The following is a 26,695-nucleotide window of genomic DNA, read 5'->3' as shown; positions in this document are numbered from 1 at the left end:
GTGGAGAGTCGGGGTGCGGTGGAGAGTCGGGGTGCGGTGGAGAGTCGAGGTAGGGTGCAGAGTCGGGGTGTGGTGGAGAGTCGGGGTAGGGTGCAGAGTTGGGGTGCGGTGGAGAGTTGGGGTAGGGTGCAGAGTTGGGGTGTGGTGGAGAGTTGGGGTAGGGTGCAGAGTTGGGGTAGGGTGCAGAGTTGGGGTGCGGTGGAGAGTTGGGGTAGGGTGCAGAGTTGGGGTAGGGTGCAGAGTTGGGGTGTGGTGGAGAGTTGGAGTGCAGTGGAGAGTTGCAGTGTTGGAGTTCTAGGCAAAGAGCAGTCTGTTACACCTGGAGTGAGTGCTGCCCTACCCCTTCCTACCTCTATGCCTTCAGATGGGTTTTGAGCAAGCAGCCTAGAACCAAGGGTTGGGATAGGGAAGGAAGGGTTCCAGGTGTGTGGCCCTAAATCTCAGGCTAGAAATAATGGCCCCTGGTTTGGGTTTTTTCCATGACTACTCCCAGTAGATAGCAGGCATCTGGCTCTGATGTATTGGGCCTAGTCTCTCCCCAAGCTGAGCTCAAACTCAGACAGTGTCTTGCAATACCCACATCCAGTGCCAAGCTCTTGCTGCCATTATTGTTGCCACCATCAGACTCTGGGTGACTTTGTACTCTTGGGGAAGGCTTCAGAAAATTCGAACAGTGACTCAGCTGTAAAACCCACAGGAGCTGGCATAGAAGGGTGAAAGTGGAGAAAGTTAACAATCGGTCTAAAAATATTACTGCTGATTTGGTCTCCTGTACCCTCTGAGGAAGCATTAATGAGATGGAGCCCTCTGCCAGGTCCTCTCCCCCACCCCCCGCCCCCGCCCCGTGACTTCCCTGAGAGCTGTCTGTAGCTGATGCTGATTCTTGCCAGCATGTGAGTGGGGATGAGTGCCTCTGCCCCAGGAAGAGCACACTGCTTTTCTTAGTCACTTTTGGAAGATACAAGTACCATGTGCTTGGCACCCGGGGCTGGAGGGACTTGGTAAATCTCAGACTTCCTATGGTCCCCGAGTTGTGGAGTTCAGGAATAGGGCGCAGAGGTCAGGGCCTTGGCTTCCATTGAAGGGTGACTATGGACTTCTCTCTCACACTTCCCACCCCCCAAGTCATCTGGGTTAATACTTGACATCTGGCCTTGGTGAAGCTCTGTGCCTTTTGATGGGAAGTGGACTTCGAGATAAGTTACTGGCCTGCAGCGTAAGTGACCTATCACTTCCACTGTTTTAGGTTATGAAGCTTTTCCAGTAGATACACTTCCTACTTCAAGTTAGGAAGAGGGAAACGTATCAATTGCTAGCTCTCTGGCTCCTTCCCTCCTGATTCTCAGCTGCTAAGGATCAGTGCTGGCCACCCAGCAACCTTACGCCAAGGGAAGTACGGTCTCAGGGCCTGAGCCGAGAGCAAGACAGGTTCCATCTCTTGAAATGAGGTCCCACCTTCCCCAGAAGCTTTTCCTTTGGTCTGTAGACATTCAAAGAACTGCCTGGCCAGGCCCTGTGTGAGTTGACAATTTAGGGGCAGTCAGGTCACTCCAGGGCATCTGACCACGGGTGGCAGTTTCCAGAAACCTGACTCCTTCTGTGGGTTGAAGGAAATATCAAAATACCTGGAAAATCCTAGACCTGTTTATACTAGATTTTCTTATCTTCCCTGTATCTTCTAGACCAACTCCTGCTGTATTCTTGGCCCCTTCCACTGTAATATTTGCAGGAAACTGCATGGAGGTGCTGATGTGACCTAGGTGGTATTAATCCCGGGGCACCCAGACCTTATGTCTGCTAGATGGCATTGTCCCTTTCTGAGCCATCAGAATAGCCTTTCCCCTGTTCTTCTATGTGGCTGGGATGGTGTTCAGCGAAGCACTCTTTCCTGCTCTTCGTACTTGAATGTGGAAGTGTGTATCCATGGCTGCAAAGGATCCCAACAGATGGCAGGGAGGTGCCTCTTCCATCTTGCCCTTCCTCAAGCAGAGTAGCTGTCTTCCGCCTGTACCTATATATGTTTAGTTCTCTTTGAAGAAAGTATTGGAAGCCAGCGGAAGGAGCACTGTCACAAATTGGATGTGGCAAGTAACCACCTCCCTCAACCTCTGTTTTAGTGATGGACTGGGTTGGGATGAACTGAAATTTTTTTCTCCTAGTTCCGAATTGCCTCTAAGTCAGTATCGTGTCCTTAAGTTGAATAACCCTGGTGGAAAGGGTGTAGCCTCAGTGAGCATACTGGCTGTAAGCGATGTGATGCCCCCTTCCTTCCCGTACTACTTAGCAGACACTGATCACCCGCTCTCTGCCAGATGTTGAGCTGATTACTGTTGGAGTGGGTTGGCATGCTTGGTTGAGAAGGCAGAACTTTGTCCACATGTGTGCCTGCAGATACTCATACAAATGTTTTTGAGGTTTTAAAAAGCTTGTTTAAAAGAAGATTATTTCTTCTTCTAGGCAGAGGCTCGCAAGGTACTTAATTATCATCCCTCTCCCCTCCCCTGCCATCCCCGCTGGGGATTCTAGGCCCTATTACTTGTACTTGATTCTCCTTTTCAGGCTAGATCCAGTTACCTTTAAAGAGGCAGAGAAAGTCCAGTGGGAATTGACTAGTTTTCCTTCGTGTCATTTAAAAAAAACTTTCTGTTTGGGAATAATTTCAGATTTACTAAAGTTAATCTTATACAAGGAATGCTTGTATTTCTTTTATCCGGATTCTCCTATTGTTGACATTCACGTTTATCATTTGCATGTTCTCTTTCTCTCTCTCTGTCTCTACATAAGTTTTTCCTGAACCATTGAGAATAGAGATGTTCTTACATAACAAAGCTGTTCTCAATTCCAGTCAACATAAAGTTGATATAATACTTTCATTAAACTGTTGTTCGTAGTCCAGTTTTGTCACCTGACCCAGTAGTGTCCTTCGTGGCACTTTTCCTTCTCTCTTAACAGGTGTCTGCTCCAAGCAGTAGGTCCTAGCTCCCTTTGTTTTTGCCCAGTATGAGCTGACAAAGTCTTTTGGTTGTCTTGAATATTTTTCGCAACATTCAGCTTGCTCTGGTCAACATTTTTCCCAAAACTGTTACTACAGTCTGTACCATGCCTTTTTTTTTTTTTTTTAAGATTTTTATTTATTTATTTGACAGAGAGAGACAGCGAGAGAGGGAACACAAGCAGGGGGAGTGGGAGAGGGAGAAGCAGGGAGCCCGATGCAGGGCTCGATCCCAGGACCCCAGGATCATGACCTGAGCCGAAGGCAGACGCCTAACGACTGAGCCACCCAGGCGCCCCAGTCTGTACCACCCTTATATATTCTTTGCTCCTTGTTACTATCACCCTCCCTCTCTCCACCCTACTCCCCTCTGCGCACCCCATCAATGTTTTCAGAGATCAGACTCTTTGGAAAATGTCCTGTATAGCCACCGTGCTTTTGTTATTTTCGGTATTGGTTGCCATTATGCTGTACTAGAGCTGTGTTTAACCTACAGTTTTTAAGTCAAGGGAAATAATGACATGAAAGGTTTTTGGGGTGTGGTGAGGGGAACTGGTGAGAAGCTTGATGTAGCAAGCCTCAGGTTTTTCTAGATGAGTGCTTCTCAAACTTTAATGTGCACACAAACCTCCTGGGGATCTTGTTCAAAATGCGGGTTCTGATCCAGTAGGTCTGGAGTGGGGCCCACAGTGCATTTTTAATGAGTTCCTACAGTGGCAAGGCCCTAGAGAAGTTTCAAGGCCTGGATGATTTAGATCCCAAGGCACTGACCTTTGGTAGGCTCAAGAGCTTTGTCAGTCAGTAGCTGATGGTCTTAAAGGAATTTGAACAAAAGAGAGGTGTTGAGAACAGGAAGACAAAAAGATGTGAAGTCCTGAGTATTAAAAATAAATAAATAAAAGTAGCTAGTGAAAGGTGCATTTCAGAAGATACAGCTCAGAATCAGAAAGAATTGGGTCCCATCCTGTCACTCACTAGCTTTTACTTATACCAATGCTTGCCCTTTGAGCCTTGGGTTCTCTTTTGTTAAGATGGGGTAATAGGACTTACTGCTTAGGGTTTAGTGAAGATTACTTACCTAAAGTGCTTCTAACAAAGCATCTGGCACATACTCTATGTGCAGTAAGTGGAAGTTGGTGTTAGTGAATGGTAGGAGCTTGACTGAACCTGGTCCAGACTGTGGAACAGATGATTGACCATGAACCATGGGCACTTAAGGAACTGAGTTCATTAGTGGCCAATGTGGGTTGTCATGCCATTTTCTTTTTAGACAAGCTTATTATCACATTGAGAGGAGTGCTGTAGACATAATTCCTCGCTTTTGCACAGGAATTTGACAGAGTCTCAAGATACCTTTGTGGGCATGGTAAAAAAAAAAAAAAAAAAAAAAAAATTGCATGTTAGTTGAGGTGGATGGATTTGTGGCTGGTAGAACAGAAGTACCAACAACGGTAGTGAACAGAAACTGATGGGAATGAGAAAAGTAGTTTGCAATGGCACCCAAGTTGCTTTTTGACTCTTCCAAATACACTTTTTTTTCAAAACCTTGGGTGAAGACAGTTACTGTAGCCCATATTTATTGTCCTTGACGCTTCCAGACACAAGCCCTTTGGGCCAGCCATCCTCTCTTGAGCTTTTTTCTGCTGCTTTATGCTGTATTTCCCTTGAGAACTCGTGGGGCTCCCTACAGTGCCGTACCTTTTTCTAGGACTGACACACAGCCCTGTGTCTTGTCTTTTCCTGGGGAATGCCCCCTCTGACCTGTGCATTTGCTGGGGGCTTCTCTTCAATGGTGCTGCTTTGTCAAGCGGGAGATGAAGTAGCCTCATCTACCACTTACCTCAGGGCCATTCCTTTTGTTGTTCCTTCCAATTTCTCAGTTCTTTCCTTCTCTGAGGTGAATCTCAGTGTTTGTTGGTTTTAACCACAGGCCCAGTTATCACCATGAGTTCCTTTCATCTCCTTATGGATGTCCTGTCCAGCCTCTCATACATTCCACGTCAGCCCACCGCTGGTCACAATCCTGCGTCTTGCCATCCTCAAAGCTCAGTGTTCACCGTCCCACCACCTCCTGTTTCTTCTGTCTGTCCCTTATCCCGCTTGCAGCTCTCAGCACACTGAAATGGCTGGTTCGCATCTGCATCCACTGTGTTGACCCGTTTCTGTCTTTCACCTGCACTGCATGACCCATCCTTCCCCTCCCCTGCAGCTGTTTCCATCAGCTCTTATTCCACTTCCTCCTTCACAGCCCTGTATGGGTCCCGTGTGGTGAGAGTGGCCCATCAAGTGTAGACATAGTCTCTCAGCTGGGCCCCGGGTTCAGGGGGGGCCTTCCTGTCAGCTGCCTCAGCCACCCCCACAGCAGATCTTCAGTGTCTGCCTAGTACCTTCACGGTGAGGTCTGCGCACCCAAACTTGGTTTTCAAAGCTCTGTATCATACCTTGTTATTCGGCACCCTACACTTCTGTAAAATGTGAAGGAAGATGAGGCCCTCTAGGGCATTAGTACCATTTTAAGGCCAATATGTATGATCCACTAGTTTTCACAGCACTTTCGTGCCAGGTTTTGCAGCACCAAGAAGAAGCCTTGAATAAATCTTCACATCTCCTGCCTTCTCAGGGCACGAGCTCAGGGCCTTGGATTTTGTGCGTCACCGAGGCAGTGGCTTGTCAAGAGTATTTGAGAACTTTGACAAGGATTATTTATGGTGGATGTCCGAATCCAAGCATTGAGAGACGCTTACTTTGAGCATAGGGTTACGGGCCCGTGCTTAGAAAATTGCTTTCAGAGGCCTAGTTAAAAGAATATTTTCTTAAAAAACAAAGTAATTTTGCCGTAGGTGGGGGAGAGCCCCCCCCCCCCACCGCCCCCCAGCACACACGCATATCAGACTGGCTAGAATGAAAAAGACTGAGCATACCAGGTGGGGGCCAGGATGTGGAGGGGACAGAGACACTCTTCAGTGCCAGTAGGAATATAAAGTGGTACATCCCCTTGGGAAACCGGTGTGACCGTTTCTTTAAGAATCCAGGATATATTTACCAGAATAAAACAAACACACACATCCACAGTATCCCCTGCACTTAAAAAGTTAAAGGTACACCCGCCTTATCTTCATCTTTGGGTCACAGGAGACGGGCTGGTCTCCTCTGGCACATGCGCTCTGTCGTGAACGGCGTGTGTGTGCGCCCCCCGAAGCCTGCTTTCACTGCGACTGCGTGTGAGGCCTGGAGGGGTTCATTCCTGCCACTTCGGACCGAGCGCAGCCCCCAGCTGGTGTTCGGACCGCCGCAGAACCCGAGAGGAAGCCAGGTCTGACCACCTGTGTGTCGCTCGGTGACCTGGGGAGGGGGGCCAGGTATGGCCACCGCTTATTGAGCACCTGCGCGTGCGCGCACACACACACACAGAGACATAGACCCGCACACGCACAGAGACACACACACGCACAGTACTTTGGTTTCACCTCAGCCATTTTGAGGTGGACATTTTCCCGTCTTCTGATGAAAACATTATCTGGTGAACGCTTCTTCCCTAGTCTTCGTGCTGCCATGCTCCATGGCAAAGCCCTTTTATTCTTCATCCTCGTGGATGAAAGGCATGTTTTCCTTTGGACTCCTTACGTCTTCAAGGCCAGGGGTGGAAAGATGTTGTCCCCTTCTTCCACTTTACCTCCCTTACCTCTTCCGGCCTTTGCTTCACTTTTTTTTTTTTTTTAAGATTTTATTTATTTGACACAGAGAAAGAGCACAAGCAGGGGGAGCAGCAGAGCAGAGGCAGAGGGAGAAGCAGGCTCCCCACTGCACAGGGAGCCCAGTGCGGGGCTCCATCCCAGGATCCTGGGATCATGACCTGCCAGGCGTCCCCTTTGTTTCATTCTTTTTTGATGTTTGGTATTTAAATATTTATTGTGTGCTGGGCACTGCTCTGCTGAGCACTTTCCATCTGCTGTCTTAGTTATTGAACCCTGCCGACGAAGCTATGAAATAGTTGCTATTCCACTTGAGACCTTATGAGAAAATGAGGACTCCACGAGCTTATCAGGGCACACAGCCACAGAGGGGTGGTGTCGGACCTAGGGTTCCAGACCAGGTTCGTCTTGAGCCAGAGTGGGCTTAACCACACTGTCCTTCTGCTTGCACCCTCAGTGTCTGCAGTTCAGGAGCGAATAGCAGAGTCTGACCTGCAAGCACTTTGTGTGAGGGAGCTTTGCAGAGGAGGTGGCGTGCTCGTGTTGGATCAGACTGGTGGGGCGTGGCATGAAATTCTGTCACGGAGCTCTAGGTGGTGTCAGAAAGGTGGGAATTCTTTGAATAAAGACGTTGGCAGGCGGTAAGGAAGGAGTGTGGTTTGGGCTTCCTAACTGTGCTGAAGGTATTTCTCAGGCAGCACGGTGTGCGCGTCCAGACGTTGATCGTAGCCGTGACCAGCGTTCCTACTGGCATAGTTTCCCCAAATACTGGCCCTGACCCTTAAGTCTGGGTGGCGGAGAGCAGTTCTGCTGCTGCAGCAAGAACTCTGGCCTTCAGAAAGCCATCCTGGAACTGCCTCTCACCGGCCCTAGTGTCTGCCCGTTACCCTCTCCCTGTGGTTCTGTTGTGCTTCGGTGGTGTGCCTGCGTGTATCTTCTCGGGCAGCTGTGGGAGGAAAGGGAGGGACTGTTGTTTGGTAAGAAAACGAAGAGGTCATGAGACTTCTTTATTTTTTTTTTCTTTCTTCCTAGTACTGAGCATGCTTCACAACCCACTGGGCAATGTCCTGGGGAAACCCCCCTTGAGCTTCCTGCCTCTGGACCCCCTTGGATCTGACTTGGTGGACAAGTTTCCAGCACCCTCAGTTAGAGGATCCCGCCTGGACACCCGGCCCATCTTGGACTCCCGTTCTAGCAGCCCCTCTGACTCAGACACCAGTGGCTTCAGTTCTGGATCGGATCATCTCTCAGATTTGATTGTATGTAACTTGTCGGGCAGTGAGGTGGGCAGGGCGAGTGAGCGTGCCGTGGAAAGCGTGTCCGTCAGAGTGCTGGCGGGAGGTGGAATGATGGAATCGGTGTCGAGAACCTTCACCTACCAAGAGGAGACGATGCCTTATACACTCACTGAGCAGTACCTTTCAGGACTCAGGCAGCGGACTCTCCTCTTACAAGTTACTTCAAGGGCTTTGAGAAATAATTTGAAGAGTTAATATGGGAGTCCTGCATTGTTCTCTTTCTTGATCTGTTTGGTTGTTTCCTTGAGCCTTGAAACAGTGCCGTTCATGAACCTCTACATGTGTTACCTCAAGATTTCTAAGTGAAGATTTTAAAAATCACATGTTAGTCATTATCAGAGCTAGGATTTTAATCCAGATCAGACTGACTGTAGCTCCTCTCTTCTCTTTGCTGACCCATGCCTCCTCTCTGCGTGAGGCCACGATGAATGTATGAACTCAGTTAATTTACGCACCACATGCTCCTTCCCCACAGCCATGTGTGGCAGGAGGGGTACCTGCGCTGAGTAGAATTGGTGGGTGGATTAGAATAGACGAGGGACAGGGGACGGGAGAAGTAAATACATGGGAATGGCAGTGAGAAACCATCCTGAGATAACATACAATTTCAGGTGCCTTCTGAGCCTGACTTTCTCCACTGCCAAACCCCCTCAGCTGACCGTTGAGTGAATACGATGGCTTCTTTTCCTACCCTGCTCTCTTCTGTATCCAGGACTGGTAGCGTTGGATGTGGTTCGTTTCTCATCCATTGCATGACCTTTTAGGACCCACCTGGTCTCCTGTCAGCCTGTCCTAGAATACGAAACCTGGCGTTGGTGTTCCCACTGCTTGTTGGTTTTATCTGTTTAGGCCATGTTTCCAGAAGGGTGCCCACAAGCAGGTCCCTTTGATTCTCTGGACTTCAGTGTACTCCCCTATAAAATGCTTCTGGTTCTGCTTATGTTATTCAGATGGGGCTCAGTCTTGGAAATTTACCTCATAACTAGCTTTGATATTTTGGGATTTTGTTGAAAGAATTTTCTCAGATACCCAACCTCAAGGGTTAATTGATGAAGGGTTGTGGGCACACAGCTCACAGAAGAGGGAAATAGAGGCAGTATTTGAACTTATAGGAAATATTCTGAGTAACTAGTTTGTGTTTTTTTGATAATGTGGAATCATTTTTACCCACTTAAGTTAGTAAAAATTTAGAGCTTTGACATAAGCTTATAGTGAAAGCCACACTCTCCTATGTTTCTGATAGAAAGCAGAACCCTCCCAGAAAGCATTTTGACATTTTACATCTAGGAATTGGACCCAAAAAAAACCACACAAAGTAAGAAGCTATACCTTAAAGTTTGATGTTTATAATCCTGAAAACTTGGAATGTGTCTAAATGTTTAACAGTAGGGGAATAGGTTAGCGAAATGTAGCCTGTTCCCTAAATAGATTATCATAAATTAATTAAAAATGATCATGAAGACTGGGAAATATGAAAAAAAATGCTGAGTTGGGGAGAAAAGGATTTGTTTAAATTTTAGTATAAGAACAGCTAATAAAAATGCATCGGAAGAAAATACATAAAAGAAAATATCAGAGCTAAATGGTATAATTTCTATATAGAATGTGATTATTACTTTTATAACAAAACTGTCATTTAAAAACCTGTATCTTCCTTTTTCCTCCCCTAGTCCAGCCTTCGCATTTCCCCTCCCCTGCCCTTCCTGTCTCTGACGGGGGGTGGTCCCAGAGACCCTTTAAAGATGGGGGTTGGGTCCCGGATGGACCAAGAGCAAGCTGCTCTTGCTGCGGTCAGCCCCTCCCCAACCAGTGCATCCAAGAGATGGCCAGGAGCTTCTGTGTGGCCATCCTGGGACCTCCTCGAAGCTCCCAAAGACCCCTTCAGCATCGAGAGAGAGGCCAGGCTGCACCGGCAAGCTGCAGGTGAGTGTGGCCATGGCCTTGCCTGGAGCCTGAGGCCTCCTTCTGGGCACAGGAAGTAAGTGACCTTAGTTCACAGACTGGTGAACTGTCCAGAGGGGACTTGGTTGTGTGGTGAAGTCTGTGGTCTGTTCTGTGTGCTAACGGGACAAACTCAGGAACTTCTCTGAGGCTGAGCAGAGAGGAAAGAGGCTGTGCCCATACGGGGTTGGACCCACCTCTCTGTTGCGCTCTTCCGTGGAAATCGGCTGTGTATGAGTGTTGCTTTTGGTTCTTTCACGGGTGGGTGTATTCAGGAGAAACCCTGGAAGTGATGCCCAGGATTTTGTCTGCCTCTCCCCTTTCTAATTCAGAGACCTGTCAGACATAACCCATGCTGGAGCTTTCTTCCCCGAGGCTTTCTGATTGGTCTACTCAGGGATGCGCTGTGGGGTAGGTGGTCCCTGTGTCAGCCTCTAAGGTAAGGGATGTCCTGGCCTCTCAGGAACCCTTAGGTTCTGTCATTTAAGTTCTCCTAAACACGTATCGAATCTGTTCCTCATCTTATACCGGTACTTGGAAGTAAAGAAGTCTTAGTAAGTTGTTCACCGAAGCTTCAGGGAGATGCTTCCTGACAGCTCTTCAAGGTTCTGGAGTTGATGACACTTAAGTGAATGTTCAGTTTCTCCACCCATTTGTTTCTACAGGCTTCAGTTTGTCTATCTTTCCCATCATAGAGCTGGACCTGATCTCATTCTCCCGATATTTCTGCCACCTTGTTCACGTAATGGTTTTGGCAACCCATGTTTGTACTAGTGCCGTTGTCTGCCTAAGAAATGACATTACCTTGCTTTGGGATGAGGCCCTTATATTGATCTATGTTTTTGTGGCAAAATATTGCTGATGGTACCCAAGTTCTTGGCACAGCAGTACATTGGGCCTGTGCCTTTTAAGGAATGAGCTTCCACGTCATTGTCCTGGATGGACGTGATGGTTGGTTTCGTTGGCTCTCTGCCCCAGTGCTGAAGGGCTAAAATGGGCAAGGACTAGTCAGTCCCCACTGATCTGGAAAGGTACAGACTGAGATGGGCCGAAGGTCACACTGGACGCAAAGAACAGAGAGGCCTCTAGAAGTTTTCAGAATGGCCAAACGGAAGATGGTGTCTACTCTGTACAGCAGAAAGGGTTTCCTAATGAGGTGTTTGAGTCAGAGAAACTTCACAGTAGGTTTAGACAAACATGCATTTGGTATAAATAGGAAGCAGGGTGGTTGGGGGGAAATCTCTCCAACAGGGTTGGCATCAAGGAAGGCCCAGTGTTTGTTCAGGTGCTATGAAGCTAGCTCTGGCAGTGGTGGGACGTGGTTCTGAGTAGGGGAGCAGTGGAGACATTCTTGTCTTGCTGGGTTGCTCTTGCTGGTTCTTACTGGCAGTGTCCTGACTTCTGAGACGGAGTTCAGAGTGAAGAGCAGGAAACAGTAGAATGTTCCTCGTTGGAACATTTGGGGAGAAGGCCAGTTTGGACCAGTAAGCCTGTAGGACATTGTATACAAAATTGCTTTGCTGATTTTAAAGTAATTAGAAATTTAAATTAATTAGTATTGTAAGCCATGACTAGATAAAGCTGCTTTGTGGTTAGCTTATCGATCACATGTTTGAAAATAGCTTGGGTTGTGATCATTTTTACCCTGCCACATCTGCTTTGCTCTTCCTCTCTGTTTCAGTGGAGACAGAATTAGTGATTTAGAATTGTCACACTGGGCTGACTGGTTTGATGAGGGGTAAGGTTTCTTGCCTTTCAGAATATTCATGGATGTCCTCCCAGGCAGCCAGGCTGGGACCATGTCCTGTCTAGTTCTTCCTGGATAAGTTCATCCCAGAAAAGATCAGTGACTTTGTTGATCCTCTGACCCATTTCTCTCTCTGTCGTCCACCAAAGCTGTGAATGAAGCCACTTGTACCTGGAGTGGCCAGCTTCCTCCCCGGAACTACAAGAACCCCATCTACTCTTGCAAGGTGTTCCTAGGAGGTGTTCCTTGGGATATTACGGAAGGTGAGCAGCCTCTGAGACCTGCTGCTTCAAGCACTGAAGGTGGGCGTGTCTCTCAAGAGCATTAAACTTGGACTTGAAGCCAGGGCTGAAGCTGGGCCCAGGCATAGGGTGTTACAGGAGTGGGGGCAGGGGTGCATTTCATAAACGTCCATATTGCTTCTGTAACTGGTGCTCACGCTTGTCACCAGACCCAAGGTCAACTCTGAGTTGTTTGTCAAGGGAGAGAAGTCTGGGAGAAGAGTGGTCCTGCGCTTGCGCCTTCCTGGGCGAGGGGGGGGGGTGTCCCTCAGTTTCCACCATTCTTTTCCATCTCCCTGCAGCTGGATTGGTTAACACCTTCCGTGTTTTTGGCTCTCTGAGTGTGGAGTGGCCTGGTAAGGATGGCAAGCACCCCCGGTGTCCTCCCAAAGGTAATATGCCTAAAGGTAATACAGACATGGTAGGAGCTTTTTTTTTTCCCCTCCCTAGTACGTAATTGCACTGAGGGATGCTGGGCTGTCCCGGCTGCATGCTGGTAATGTGGTTTGGGCACTCCAGAGCACAGAAGTTTGAGCTGTCGGCACTCCTCTCCAACCCAGCACATCCCTCTGCTTCCTTGAGCTCATGTTCCTTCTGTCCACACTTACACTGCAGCCAGCTGCTTGTGAATCTTGCTGTGTGCAACTTCCTTGTGCACTTCCCTCCAAACCCAAACCCCGGCAGCTACTTTCCTCTCAAAATGAGGCGTTCAGAAAGCTTTCCTTTTCCTGACTTTCTTGCCCAGTTACATTGTTGCCTGACCTAATTCTGAGATCCCTTTGGAGTTGGCAGGAATGAGGACCAAGCATCTGATTCCTCACTGGTCTGAAATGAGATCCCCTCCCTGTAGAAAGGAGCAGGTGCTATTTTCACTCTGCCCCATCTTCACTGAAAATGTTCCGATGAACTGAACCAGTGCTCTAACTAGGCTTTTAAAGCAATACCTCCATGCCCCAGCAGAGCGGCCACAGACCTGCCGTCCTCCCTGCCCCACAACAGCCTGGCTCTTCTGTCCAGAACATGCTGTGTGTTCTGGGATGAAGAGCTGTGTGGTTAGGATGGGATCCTGTGTCCCACCTTGTCCTTTCCCTCCTTTGGGTGGGAGATGGTATGCTTCTCCCTTGCTTGGCCCAGCCATCTGACCCGGCAAGTGCTTCCGTTCAGAAAGACATTCCAGGATGTAGGACAAACATGTATCTTACACATGAGGCCATTTTTCTTGGAAGAAACTCCCTATTGCAAAACCAAGGCTGAGGAGTAACCACCCCAGGGATGTTAATGCTGTTTCTCCTTTTATCCGGAAATAGGGTATGTGTATCTGGTCTTCGAACTAGAGAAGTCTGTCCGGGCCTTGCTTCAGGCTTGCTCTCATGACCCGCTGAGCCCAGATGGTCTGAGTGAATATTATTTCAAGATGTCCAGCCGAAGGATGCGCTGCAAGGAGGTGGGTTAGCACGATGTCCTCTCTGGGTCGGGGTGCTTGGTGCATGAGGCAGTGGATTTCCTGGGGTGGGTGAATATGTGGGCCACGGGCGAGCATTCCTCCTGAGACAAGAAGGCTGTGCCTCCCATGTTACAGTAAGGACAATAAAATCCTCAGTTACGGTAGAAAAACAAAAAGCCTTGGGGCCTTACTGGTATATGTGTGCTCCTGCCTGTGAAGATCAGACCATGTCCCAGCCCTTATTCTAGCCAACGTCTCTGTCCCAAACGTCTGGTTTTCAAAATAAAATTGAAAACAGCAGCTTTCTCTACTTGGAATTAACTGATAATCTTAAGCTGTTTCTCCCTAGTCCTGCCCTCAGGCTGTGCCTCCCCACCTCCCAGTCTGTGGTGGGTAAATCCCTCCTTAGCCTACACCATCCACAGAGCACGTCTTGGCTCCCATCCAGGGCTTCGTCAGTGATGTGCGTTCCTCCATATGCTTCTCTGTGTTTACGCCTTTCCTGCTCACGGCCTTGTGTGCCCGTGACCTCAGCATCATGGGTCTCTAGCAGTGTCACTTCACCTGTGACCCTCACTGCTGGGGCTGCCAGGGCCCTTCCTGGGTCCTGTCTCAGACTTACTGAGTCAGTTTGGGAGGAGCGTCAGAACCTCTGCTTTGGACCAAGCTCCACAAATGGTCCTAGAGGGTGATGTCTGAGAACCAATTGTCAAAGGAAGTTTTACGCTCAGCAATCAGTGTTGTTTTTTTAAAAATCTGGTTCCAGAGAACATCACTTCTGTGATACTGGAATAGATATTCAATATATCTGAACCTTCGTTTCCTCATCGATAAGATGGGGACTTGCAATGCTTATTGTAGTAAAAAGATCAGCAGTTGCCAGGGGTTATGGAGGAGGGAGCGACGCATAGGTGGAGCTCGGGATTTCTAGGGCTGAGAAACTACTCTGTGTGATGCTCTCGTGGTGGGATCATGTCATTACACATTTGTCAAAACTCAAAATGTACAACAGACACCAAGATTGAACCCTAAGGTGAACCACGGACTCCGGGTGCTGACGATGTTTGGCGTAGGTTCCCCGATTGCAGCGCGGGCCCCACTCTGGTCAGGGCTGCTCGTCGGGGGGGGAGGCCGTGCGTGCACTGGAGCAGGGAAAAGGTGGGAGCTCTGTGCTCGCAGCTCAGTTTCTCTGTGAACTTAAAACTACTCTAGGAAGTAAAGTCCATTAAAATCTGTAGGGTAAAGGGGGGAAAAAAAAACTGAGATGGTCACATTGGATTTAAAATTAAATAATCCAAGTAACAAAGCTGGCTCATTATTTTATAGATGTTTCCTGATGTTAATTCATATTCTGTCTTAGTGGCAGGGTAAGTTGGTCTTGCGGCTGCCCCTTCTCGCTGCGTGGGGCTCATGCAGCTCTCCCACCTCATTCCACTCTAGGACTTGGTTAACCTGCTCCATCGTCCCTGTCCCCTGCTTTCATGGTGAGAGGCTGCCACGGCCATACCCCAGACCCCTGGCCCTCCTCAGTGCTCCCTGCCGGCACCTCCCTGTCTCCTGTCCCCAGCTCGTCACCCTGCAGTGATTCCCTGCCTGCCTCAGGTGCGCTGACTCTAGGCTGTCCTGGTTCTCCTTCCTCTCAGACTCTTCTCTCCGTGTGTCCCCTCCCTGCCACCAGTGCTGTCAGTATTGGACTCTCTTCTCTCCCCGACACTTCGGTCACTCGCTCCTGTGGCTCTGCTCTCACTTTCAGACCCACACTCCCCTCTCCAGCCTCATGTCCTCCTTGAGCCCCACCTTCCTGTGGGGCCTTTCTTGGGGATGTCCTGTAATCCTAGACTCTTGTGCTTAGGGTAAGAAAAAGCTTGGAAAGCTTGCTGGCCCCTGGGATGTAGACCAAGATGGTGGTAATTCTCCCCATGGGGGTGGAAAAGCAAAGTGGACTTTTTCATCTTCCCGTGAAATGAGTTTTTCTTGGTAACTGCCATCAGGCGCTCATCCCACGGTCTTCTAGGCCTGGACCCTCTCAGCCCCGACTCTTCATTCTTCCACCAGGCCCAGGCGGTCTGACTTGTGCAGCCTCCTCTGTCGAAGAATCTTCTTGGTCTTGGCCTGTTCTGTGCCCAGCGCCACCTGGACCTCCAGGTCCTCATCACCTGTCCTCTCAGCTGTGGCTTCTGCCTCAGATCTCTTCCTGCTTCAAGACTTTGCTGTTGTTGGATCTTCACAGATTAACTTTCCAAAAACACCAGGCATCTGTCAGCTCACTTCCTCATGGAGTCTTCTGCCTGCTATGCCAGATTTGGTTTTAGGCCCAGGGGACTCAGGGGCAAAGGACACGGTGAGGCCCTGCCCTGCTGCGACACTGCCCTGTGAGCCATCCACCCTGCGTGTCTCCAGTTACTCCCACTGTCCCTGGCACACGCCCGCTCGTGCACACACTGGGCCAGTAACGGTCTCATTGGGGGACCTCAAGCAACCCCCCCCTCTGTCCTTGCAGTTCTTACCCTTCAGGTTCTGAGTCCTTCCTGCCCCAGGACGCATGGTCTCTGTGGCTCTGTGGTCTGCTGGAATGGCACAGCTGATGGTCATACAGAGTGCTGGCTTCCTGGGTGTGACGGTCGGGACTGTTCCGCTTGCTCTCCAGGAGGAGAGGCTGCTGTTCGACTTGTTCTCCCCATTTCGGACACATAGACTCAGTGAAACCCAGCTCTGGTTGGGGTGAGGTGGCTGCTGAGTACCTGTGTGCCTGGGACTGGGCAATACACCCGCGCCCCCACTGGGTGGGCCTTGGTAGCCCCAGTTGGAGCGCCTCCCGGGCATGTGCCTCACGGTACAAGAGCCTCGCTCTCTCTGGCTCCCTGCCGGGGCTCACACACCTTTGGGTGGTTTCCAGGTGCAGGTGATCCCCTGGGTCTTGGCTGACAGCAACTTTGTCCGGAGCCCATCTCAGAGACTCGACCCTAGCAGGACGGTGTTCGTCGGTGCTCTGCACGGGATGCTCAACGCCGAGGCCCTGGCAGCCATCTTGAACGACCTATTTGGTGGAGTGGTGTACGCTGGGATTGACACAGATAAGCACAAGTATCCCATTGGTAAGTGTCCCACTTCTGTGGGAAAGCTTGGTGGCCCCTGGGACCTTGCCAGACCGAGATTCTAATACTTCCCATGGGAGTGGAGAGGGAGGCCTGATCCAAGTCTGCAGATCAGCATCTACCAGCAGCATAGCATCGTTTTCTAGATAAGCCTTGCACCCACCCCTCTCCCACCACCTCCCACGAAGGCGGAGAAAGTGATAGGAGATCATGGGACGTGATAGGAGGTGAAAGTGAGACCGGAACTTTGGTTGGAAGCTCAGAGTTCATAGCCAAACCAGTCTGCAACGACAACAGATAATACTTCATTAAAAGGCCAGGACCTCCCTGAACTTGCCTGTTTTTTAATTAAGAGTTCTTGAAAAGTGGCCCTGTCTAGGACCAGAGACCAGCTGAGGCTGAAGGATGACGCCGGGTGACTCTGGCAACAGAGTGTAGTCATGGCCTGTGCCCTCATCTTCGCTGAGCGGGGTCAGCGGCCCTAACTGCTGGGCTTTTGGTCAGCCCCCCTGAGAAAGGAGGTTCATTCCTCAGCCATAGCAGAATAATCTTGGTGGTGGGGTTTGGAGGTGGAGCAGAGCCTGAATTGTGTGATCAAGGCATGGCTAACCCACCTCCCCAAAGGCTTACTCTGCCCACCCACACTGAATCTGGTCGGGAAGGAGCACCATGTGCTCATCGGTGCTGCACCACAGGCTGGGAACAAGGACTGGAGGCTGGGGGCAGAGGGAGCGTTTGGCAGGATGAGTCTTCTTCTGGCTTCCCCGCTAGATCTCTGGAGTGCCTCCAGGCCAGGAGGGGTTTGCCTGCTGCCCTCCCTTCAGAGAGGGGTTTTCTGTGTATCTTGGTTCCCACTCTTAACCCTGCCTGTGCACCAGAGGAGTCTCTGCCTGCCCCCATCTCACTCTGCAGATCCTTTCCCCACTCCTGAGTGGTCTGTGCCACCGTGGTCTACATAACTACACTGTTTAATAAATGGGGTGGCTGAATGCTTAAAACATGGCAGTGCCATGTGTTCAAGTGGTAATATTTGGGATATATTGGGCTAAGTAAATTATATTATAAAAATTCCACCACTTTCTTTTCACTTAAATGTGGCTACTTGAAGACTTAAAATTACATAAGTATCTCACATGACATTTCCATCTGACAGCCCTGGTCTAGAAACAGGGTTTCCTGAGCGTTGACAGTAGCATTTGGGAGAATTTGGCTAGAGCGTAAGTTTGTTCTCTTGTTCCCAGGGTCTGGTCGTGTGACTTTCAATAACCAGCGTAGTTACCTGAAAGCAGTCAGTGCTGCTTTTGTGGAGATCAAAACCACCAAGTTCACCAAGAAGGTGAGTGCACTAGTCTGTACCGTACTCTGGGTCTTCACTCCCCAGGGCAGGCCTGAGGTTGGAGCCATTGTGGACCAAGTGAGGTTGGGGTTGGGCGTGGCCTGGCCGTGGCAGGCTCAGGAGGGAGGGGAGCTGGGACCGTGGAGCCTCTTCAACATGTGAGGTGTCTGCTCACTGGGTGTTTGACCAGCGTTGCTTGGGCAGCCTGGATTCCCATTCTCCAACCTGACCTGCGTCCTCTGAACACTTACCTTTTGCTGGGTGATCGAATGCTGGCATCGAATTTGCTGAGAAACCCATGCAGATGCAGTGATGTGTGTTGTTGCCTGCCAGTCTGGCCTTGCGTGGTGTGTGCATCTCCCCTCCAGGGGCTCTGTACTCTGCCCATAATCTTCTCCTTTACAGCGAGACATCCTGCACTCCTGTGTATATCTCAGTAATGTTCCTTCTCTCTGGCCCATTTGGCCTCCTCGTGGGGAGAGCCACTCATTCTCTTGTTTTTGCCTTTGTGTAGGTTCAGATTGACCCGTACCTGGAAGATTCTCTGTGTCATATCTGCAGTTCTCAGCCTGGTCCTTTCTTCTGTCGAGATCAGGTAAGTCCCCTGGGCACTTGAGATGTCTAGGAAGTCCCTGCCCTCGATTTAAAATTGTCATGCCACATTTGTCCCTAGGTTGGTGCTCCTGGGGTTGTCTAAGAAAGCACAAAGGAAGCAGCAGTCATGTTCCCTGATGGTCAGACCAGGGGAAACAAGCCCTTGGGAAAGCTTGTTAAGTCTTGATACCTTGGCCTTCCCCTTGCTTGTGGCACGACCACCAACAGGATGTCTTTGTGGATGGAAGGAACCTGGGTGGGTATGGTCAGCAGCACCTGAGCCTGGCACAGTAGTTCTAACTCAGGCCTTTCTTCACTGATCTTTCCCTACTCAAGGACCCCTTCTTCACTTGTGAGCCTCTGGACTCTTGATATTTATACCTGGTTTCTATCCACAGTTGTCAGAAGTGGGCAGCTTTCTGTTGAATGTTCCTGGGTGGTGGGAGCAGGGCTCTGGGTGTGTTTGGCAGTGTTTCTCTTTTTTTTTTTTTTTAAAGATTTTATTTATTTAATTGACACAGAGAGAGAGAGAGAGAGAGAGATGTGACAGCGTGAGAGGGAACACAAGCAGGGGGAGAGGGAGAAGCAGGCTTCCAGCCGAGCAGGGAGCCTGATGCGGGGCTCGATCCCAGGACCCCGGGATCATGACCTGAGCTGAAGGCAGTCGCTTAACCAACTGAGCCACCCAGGTGCCCCTGGGCAGTGTTTCTCATATGTTAAAACACACATTTGAGGATGTTGTTTAAATGCAGATTCTGACTCCATGGGTTTGGAGTGGAACCTGAGATTCCTTATTTTTGACAAGTTTCCAAGTGGTGTCATGTGGCTGGCCTGGTACCACACTTGGACAAGAGTTAGGGGAGGTTTGGGGCCTGTTCAGACACTAGCAGTCAACCGTGCTTGGTTTTTTTTGCAGTGGTGTTTATTGCTCAGGGTCAGAGGCTCCAGGTAGGTAAAAGTTAAACTGGAGGCTCCAAAGGGAGGGTGTGAGTAAATTTGGGTTGTTGGGCAAAGCCCAGAACAAGTACCTTTCTGCTGAGCCTCTTCTAGCAGACTTCGGTGTGTCCCTATTGTTCACAGACGAACCCCATGTTCAGGTAATTGTTCAAAGGCTAGTGGGCTGGCTGAGGTTGCACGGCTAGCCAGAGGTAGGACCAGACTGTGGTGCATACCCCATCGCCTCTCCTCACTTAGTGTGAAGAGGAAGGCATGTTGCCCAGCATTAGGACGTTGCAGCCGCTATCTTTGAATGTTCTCCTAAATTAGCAGCCATCTGATGCAGCTGCTCTGTAGGAGGTGCGAAGGGCCGGGACCTGACGAGCAGCCCTGTGGTAGGAGAGCGTGCGGGCAGCTGGCCCCGTCTCTGCACAGTAGGAACCCCGCACGTTCGCTTGAGTTGGGCACTTAGTGGGTTTGCTGCGGTTGGTCAGGCCTCCATCAGCAGGGAGAACGTTCCCTAAGACCCTGCTTCCTGACTGCATGGAGGTGGCCGGGAACCCCTGCTCCCTCTCCAGCAGGCCAGGCAGCTCATGCAGGCCCCGCTCCCCTCCGGTCTGACGCGGACATGGCTCCTCTCCTCCTCCCCCCCCCAACAGGTGTGCTTCAAATACTTCTGCCGGAGCTGCTGGCACTGGCGGCACAGCATGGAGGGCCTGCGCCACCACAGCCCCCTGATGCGGAACCAGAAGAACCGAGACGCCAGCTAGAGGGGCAGGCCGTGCCCGGTGGCCTGTGGCGCCCAAGGCTGGCAGGTCAGGCAGCCGCCTGCACCCTCCTGCCCATGGCGACCAGGGAGCTGGCTTCCCAAGGACAAGGGAAAATCGTAGTCACCTTTGCACTTGCTGAATCTGTCTTTGTTTCTGCACTAATTAATGCACAATGAGTTCTGTCGGGTTTTGTTTTCAGGGGGTGCGCCAGGGCAAGGACCCTCTGGCCCACCCTCCAAGCGACTCTGTAGTTTTCCCAGATTTTAGTTCCTCATTTTGCCGATGAAAAGCAAAAAAGAACTACGTGTCTGGAAGGTATTGACACGATGCCTACATCTAGGTTTATTTATTAAAAGCGCTTTTTTACATTCCTTGCAATACTGATGGTGGTGATGCGCAGGTCTCGTTGGTTTCATTCTTGCAGTTGCCATACAGTGCCTTTCCATTTATTTAACCCCCACCTGAACGGCATAAACTGAGTGTTCAGCTGGTGTTTTTTACTGTAAACAACAAGGAGACTTTGCTCTTCATTTAAACCAAAATCATATTTCATATTTTACGCTCGAGGGTTTTTACCGGTTCCTTTTTACACTCCTTAAAACAGTTTTTAAGTCGTTTGGAACAAGAGATTTTTTTTCTTTCCTGGCAGCTTTTAACATTATAGCAAATTTGTGTCTGGGGGACTGCTGGTCACTGTTTCTCACAGTTGCAAATCAAGGCATTTGCAACCAAGAATAAAAAATTTTTTTTGGATTTGAAACTGGACCGGATAAACGGTATTTGAGCGGCTGCTGTATATAGTTTTAAATGGTTTATTGCACCTTCTTAAGTTGCACTTATGTGGGGGGGAGGGTTGATAGAAGTTTTTAATCACAAAGTCACAGGACTTTTTTTTCTTTTGTAACTGAGCTAAAAAAGGGCTGCTTTTTGGTGGGGGCAGATGAAGGCTCACAGGAGCCCTTTCTCTCAGAGGGGACAAGTACCCTTCCCTTATTTCTTTCATTTGAGAAGTGTATGAAGCAACAGTTGCAGTCACTGAAATGCTACTGGAATTTGAAAACTTGACTTTTTCTTTCTTCTTTTTTAAAAAAAAAAAACAAAACAAAAAACCTACTTGCCCCTCTTTGGGAAGCTGTGTGCCAAAGAACCAGTGTCATAACCCGCCCTCCCTCCTGCTGAGCTGACGTTGCATTGTTGCATATCCCAGCTACTCTGTGGGTTTTGTGAAGCTGTGTGTGAAGTCTCTACCTCATTGTAGTATATGCAGGCAAGACTGCACTCTCCTACAGATGTGTGGAGTAAGCTGTGGTGTAGTTTTTTTGGCACATAATAAACACGTTGCAGCAGAGTTCTCGTCTGTCTCTCTGTGTCTGCGGTGTGGGAGCCAAGGGGCAGTAGGGTAATAAGACTTGAGAGTAAAAATTCATGTTCCCTTGGATTTTCTGTGATGGGATTCCCAGGTTGATGGTGGGGCCATGGGGAGATCTGCCCCTGTCAGTACTTCTTGGTCACTTCTGTGGTCAAATGCACCTCGGAGACGCCTCTCTAGGGGGTGGGTAGCTTTGCTCCAAGCATAAAAAGCCATCATGCTTACACTTCTCAAAGCTCCAGACCCAGCTTGGAGAAACTGGAGGCACAGCTCCTCAGGCCACTTGTTCTCAAGCTCTCCCAAGCCTTCCTGGAAGGCTTCCCATTGTCTTGGACTCACCTGTGCTTGACCCAGTTCCTTTCTGAGAGGGAGAAATTTACTTGCTGCGCTTCAGAGAGCCCTGTTAATTTGGATTCTATCACAGGCTCCCAGGATTTGTGAGAGGGTCCGCTGATGCTCTTTCCAGGTAGGTTGTGCCTGGGCCCAGTGCCTGGACTGAGCCTTTGGATTCCACTTTAGTCTGAGGTAGAGGGAACCTGGCACAGCAAAGCATCCGTCTGGTGAGAGGTGTAAGAACTCACTGTTGGAGGGGGTGGGGGAGTCCTTCAGCCAAGATGGAGAGGCCTCATCTTTTACTCGAGGTCTGGCTGGCAGATGCTGGACAGGAAGTTTGCTGATATTTTATAAGTAAGTTCCTGCAACTCCCTCAGAGGAGCGTGAGCGTCCCTTTTGGTCTCTGCTTTTTCTCCTTTTTCCTGCAGAGGCCTCTCTCCTCCCCTCCGTCCCCCATCTTGTCCAGGGGCCACTTTCAGGTAGAGGGCTTCCTGTCCTCCTTCCATTCCCAGTCCAAAGTCTGACGACGCTGGCGAAGGTGACCAGAGTGAGTTGAGGGATGAGGCCCAGCCCCGTGCCCCTGAACTCCTGCAACCTGGCCAGTCCGGCCTGGGCTTCAGAAGGCCTGGCTTGGGGATGGGTGCGGCAGCAACAGCCTGAAGCTTGTACTGGCTGGAGGAGGTGCCCCGTTGGGAGCGCTGCAGGCGAACTGGGCCCTCCGCTTCCACGTTTGAGAGCTTGCTTTGTGGGGGGCACTGGGGACTACCTAAGCAAAACGGCCCTTACTGTGGTAGAGCTCACCCTTAGTTGAGGAAACTAAGACAAGTCACCGTGACAAGCAGCTTAAAAAAGGATGGCGATGCTCAGAAAGGATAGAAGGGGGGAAAGCCCCTCTGATGAGGTGATGCTTGAGCAAAGATTTGGAAGAAACGGGATAACGTCTCCCAGTGGCGCCCTTCTCCGCAAGGCTAGGAAAGCAAGTTCCTGAGGCTGGGGGTCCCGGGCGGGGCACCGTCCTACCTCCTTACCTTTCCTCGCTCCCGAACCGCCGTCCTCAGGACTCTGAAGCCTCCCTCCGTCTCGCTGGCGTGTGCAGAATACATGCACCCCTTCTAGTCTAGGGCACATCGAACGATCCTGTCTCAGAACCAAGAAGCAGAAGAAGCGGGCCGACAGAACGCTAGGAGGGGCGGGGAGCGGGGCGGAAGCGGGAGCGGCGCCCACCGGGGGGCGGAGGCGGGCCCGGAGTTCGCCCCGCCCGCCAGGTGACGGCGGGCCCCCTGCACTTCCGCCCCGCCGCGCCGGGGGTCGCTGTGGAGCACCCGCGTCGGCTCTGCGTGTCCTGGGGTAGCCGGAAGCGCCTTTCTGGCCGCGCTTTATAGGCCTCGCTTGTGCTTCCTGTTTCCTCTTTTACTATACCCGCCGACATGGTAGGTATCTTGGCCCGAAGCCCCGGTCTCCTACAATCGTCCTCCATCCTCTGCTTTCCGCGGCCCCCAGCCCTGGAGGAGGGGCGCGGGACTCCCGCGCCGCCGGCCTCCGCGGGCCGCTGGCCTCCGCGCTGAGCCCCGCGCTCCGGCGCTGCCCGGCCGGCCCTCCTCCCGTCCCGGGCTCAGCCCCAGCCCGCGAACCCCGCCGCCGTCGGAGGGCTGACCCGGCTCGCGGGTGACGCTGTGTTCTCCCGCCCGCAGGGCCGCGTCCGCACCAAAACCGTGAAGAAGGCGGCCCGGGTCATCATTGAGAAGTACTACACGCGCCTGGGCAACGACTTCCACACCAACAAGCGCGTGTGCGAGGAGATCGCCATCATCCCCAGCAAGAAGCTCCGCAACAAGATCGCAGGGTGAGCTGGCGGGCCTGGCGCGGAGGAGCGCGGGAGGGGCGCGCTGTGGGCTGCGCTGCGGCCACGTCGGGGGTTGGGCAGGCGGCGGGGCGGGGGAGAGGAGCGCGGGAGGGGCGCGCTGCGGGCTTCGCTGCGGCCACGTCGGGGGTTTGGGCAGGCGGCGGGGCGGGGCGGGGGTTCGAGGCTTGGGCGGGCTGCGGGGCGGGGGGAGAGGAGCGCGGGAGGGGCGCGCTGCGGGCTTCGCTGCGGCCCCGTCGGGGGCTTGGGCAGGCGGCGGGGCGGGGCGGGGGTTCGAGGCTTGGGCGGGCTGCGGTGTGAGCCGCGCTGTGCGCCCGGGCGCGGAGCCGCGGCGTCGTCCCTGCGGCGTCTGCGGCCTCACGGTGCTCGTGGCCGTGTGTCCTTCGCAGCTATGTCACACACCTGATGAAGCGGATTCAGAGGGGCCCGGTGCGCGGCATCTCCATCAAGCTGCAGGAGGAGGAGAGAGAAAGGAGGGATAATTACGTGCCCGAGGTAAGCGTGCGGGGTCTGGCCCGTCCTCAGAGATGGAGCAGGTTGCTGAGAGCCTTGAGAGGTCCCTCCGGGGAGTCCGAGGAAGGGGGTCTCTTATGCACAGAGCCCCCCCGGCCAGCTGTAGTGCCCAAAATCATCTGCCTGTGTGATCGCCCCTTCTGCCCTGCTGGGGCCCTTGAGGTCCCTTCTGGCTTTTCCCAGCAGAGCCCTTGATGCTGTGCGTTTCATGGTTTGCCTTCGCATGGCATTCCTGAGTTGTTCGCCTCCTGCCGAGGTTTTCTGCAAACCGGTTGGATGTGAACGAGGGAGTTACAAAGGTAGAAGCAGAAGAGCAGATTCCTGGGACCTGGAATTCTTAAGCAGACTGCTCAGCTTGGGGGATGACGGCCCCCTGTTATCTCTCGTGGAAGAATCTTGGAGAAGCGTGCGGAGAGTGAGAGATGACCCACTGATTGTTTGGGGGCCTGCCCTGTTCCTTCTAGGTCTCAGCCCTGGATCAGGAGATTATTGAAGTAGACCCTGACACTAAGGAAATGTTGAAACTCTTGGTAAGTGTTGGCCGAGTTCCTAAAGGAGGACTTTATCCCTGGTCGAGGACCATCGTACTTCTCTCCTCTCTGTAGTAACAGGAGCTACGTTCTTCATACATTTCCTTTGTCCTCGCTGTGTCCCGAGAGGCACATCCTGTTACCTACTTTTCCTACCTGAGGAAATGTAACTTGAAGATTAATGGGTGGCAGGGTTGGGAACTCCGTCTACACTGATAACCACTGGACAGGCTGCCTCCAAAATGGGGTTAGCTAGTTGAAGGTGGAGATGGCCCTCCACAGGAAGAGAGTTCCCAAAGCCATGACCATCCCCCCATGACTTCCAGGACAACCCTCCTCCCTTCTCTCCTCCTGTTCGCTTCTTGCCTCTGTGGCTGCTCCTCACATTTGCCTCCTCCGTCCCAGCTCTGGTTGTCTTTTCATTTCACTCTCCGTGCCTCGCTCGGGGACTTCACTCCTTGTGCAGCTGTCTGCTGACTGCTCCAAAGAACTGTGCTCTGCCTTCCCCGTGCTTCCCAGATAGTTGAGCTGTGTTCCTGGGGCTTCTCTCTGCAGGGGTACCTAGTTGGGTGAAGGCAGCATGGCTTCAGAGGCCAGTACACAGGGACTTGAAGCAGCTTCATTTTTTCTTCTTTATGATCATGAAATGTTTAAGACATTCAGGGAGGTAATGAACAAAATGAACTTCAGTGTACTCACCAGCCAGTTTCAGAGAAACATTACCAGCATAGCTAAAGTCTGTTGTGGATAATTTTCTCCAGAAGTAATCAGTTCTCAATGCAACTTTTCAGTTTCAACTGTAAAATTGGTTTTTGAGGATAAAATGGGAGGGACATTAAGTTCCAGGTATGTTCAGGCCCTTGGCAGTTGCGTTAGTGATGCTTCCTACTTGTGTCAGGCCCTGGAAAGGAAGTGGAACTGTATGTGACCTAGAGCAGTGATTCTCAAAGGAAAAGATTTTGACCTTCAGGACGTTTGGTCGTGTCCGGACACGTTTGGTTGTCAGAGCTGTGGAACACTAGCAGACATTAATGGATAGGGGGCAGGGGTGCTGCTAAAAATCCTACAGTGTACAGGACAGCACCCTTGTCTGGGGATTGGGGTGCATGTGCCTTCAGACTCAAGCAGGCTCCCTTGTGAGTTTATTGCTCTGGGGCAGGGAGAAGGCCTCTGTTGGGTTTCTGCAGGTCCTGCCAGCCTGGCCCCAAGCTAGTGGAGGCAGACAGGCATGGCCTGGCGGTGTCCCTGGGACTTACAGCACGGATCTCCCCAGTATAGCCACACTGAACCTATTTTGTTGTTTTTCCAGGACTTTGGCAGTCTGTCCAACCTGCAGGTCACTCAGCCTACAGTTGGGATGAATTTCAAAACCCCACGTGGAGCCGTTTGAATCTTTCTGCTGTGCTGTAATATCTTCAATAAACCTTGGACAACAACCTTGCCTGTGTCCTGTGTGGGTTGGGTGCTCAGGGCAGGAGTTCTTTCTCAGGGAGGAATCCTGAAGAGCGCTCTGCAGTGGGAGCATCTGTAAGTGGCCTCTGGGCAGTGCCGGAGACTGAGCCACCCTGCCTCGTCCTGGCAGGCGCTGAGCACTAACCTTGACTTCAGGTGGAAGTCGGGAGATGCTTTCCTCCTAGCCCTGCATGCCCTGAGTGTTTGATCCTCAGCCTCTCCCAGATACACACAATCTGGGCTAACGAACCTGTCCTGGAAGGGGTAACACTCCTCACGTGTTTGAGGGTTAGGCTTTGCGGGTGGGAGATAGGATGGGTGGTGTCTGCCCAGTACCTGGCACATAGGAGATGCAAGTGTGAGTGGAGGTGGAGGAGGGTCAGTATGACTGGGATGCCCACTGGGTGGATCCTTGATAGGTCGCTCTGAGTTTAGGGGTCTGCTGAGGCTGTGGGTCAAAGAGAGGGCAGGGCTGGTGCCAGCTCTTTAGTGAGGAGAAGGAGCTGTTGTT

At 51.3% G+C, this 26,695-nt stretch overlaps 2 protein-coding genes across 4 annotated transcripts in view; both read left to right on the top strand.

Annotated features, from left to right (window-relative positions):
* Window positions 1-21,473, top strand: part of CPEB1 (cytoplasmic polyadenylation element binding protein 1) — a 26,864-nt gene extending 5,391 nt beyond the window's left edge. The window contains exons 3-11 of one of the 3 annotated variants that reach the window (XM_021680576.1): window positions 7,717-7,943; window positions 9,653-9,905; window positions 11,820-11,933; window positions 12,254-12,343; window positions 13,259-13,395; window positions 16,292-16,490; window positions 17,732-17,826; window positions 18,341-18,421; window positions 20,016-21,473. In XM_021680576.1, coding sequence (XP_021536251.1) covers window positions 7,717-7,943; window positions 9,653-9,905; window positions 11,820-11,933; window positions 12,254-12,343; window positions 13,259-13,395; window positions 16,292-16,490; window positions 17,732-17,826; window positions 18,341-18,421; window positions 20,016-20,126 — 1,307 coding nt within the window. In that variant the 3' untranslated portion in view covers window positions 20,127-21,473. Of the gene's footprint in view, window positions 1-7,716; window positions 7,944-9,652; window positions 9,906-11,819; window positions 11,934-12,253; window positions 12,359-13,258; window positions 13,396-16,291; window positions 16,491-17,731; window positions 17,827-18,340; window positions 18,422-20,015 lie in introns of all 3 variants that reach the window. The other 2 variants (XM_021680578.2, XM_044917940.1) reach the window with 2 other exon arrangements.
* A 1,670-nt stretch (window positions 21,474-23,143) lies between these two features.
* RPS17 (ribosomal protein S17) lies at window positions 23,144-26,169 on the top strand. The gene is made up of 5 exons (XM_021680683.1): window positions 23,144-23,258; window positions 23,520-23,671; window positions 24,079-24,184; window positions 24,667-24,732; window positions 26,042-26,169. The coding sequence occupies exons 1-5, from the start codon at window positions 23,256-23,258 to the stop codon at window positions 26,120-26,122; spliced, it is 408 nt and encodes a 135-aa protein (XP_021536358.1). The 5' UTR covers window positions 23,144-23,255; the 3' UTR covers window positions 26,123-26,169.
* The last annotated feature ends 526 nt before the right edge of the window (window positions 26,170-26,695 follow it).

Source organism: Neomonachus schauinslandi, chromosome 9 (assembly GCF_002201575.2).
Source record: "Neomonachus schauinslandi chromosome 9, ASM220157v2, whole genome shotgun sequence".
In the NCBI taxonomy this organism is placed as follows: domain Eukaryota; kingdom Metazoa; phylum Chordata; class Mammalia; order Carnivora; family Phocidae; genus Neomonachus; species Neomonachus schauinslandi.
Note: the sequence above shows the minus strand (reverse complement) of the source record. Positions and strands in the feature narration are given on the sequence as shown.

What these genes read in the sequence shown, in the direction of transcription:
- RPS17 (XM_021680683.1), top strand. An exon ending in CTCCGCAACAAGATCGCAGG is followed by an intron (nt 23,672 to 24,078) that starts GTGAGCTGGCGG and finishes TGTCCTTCGCAG; the next exon opens with CTATGTCACACACCTGATGA. An exon ending in AGGAAATGTTGAAACTCTTG is followed by an intron (nt 24,733 to 26,041) that starts GTAAGTGTTGGC and finishes TTGTTTTTCCAG; the next exon opens with GACTTTGGCAGTCTGTCCAA.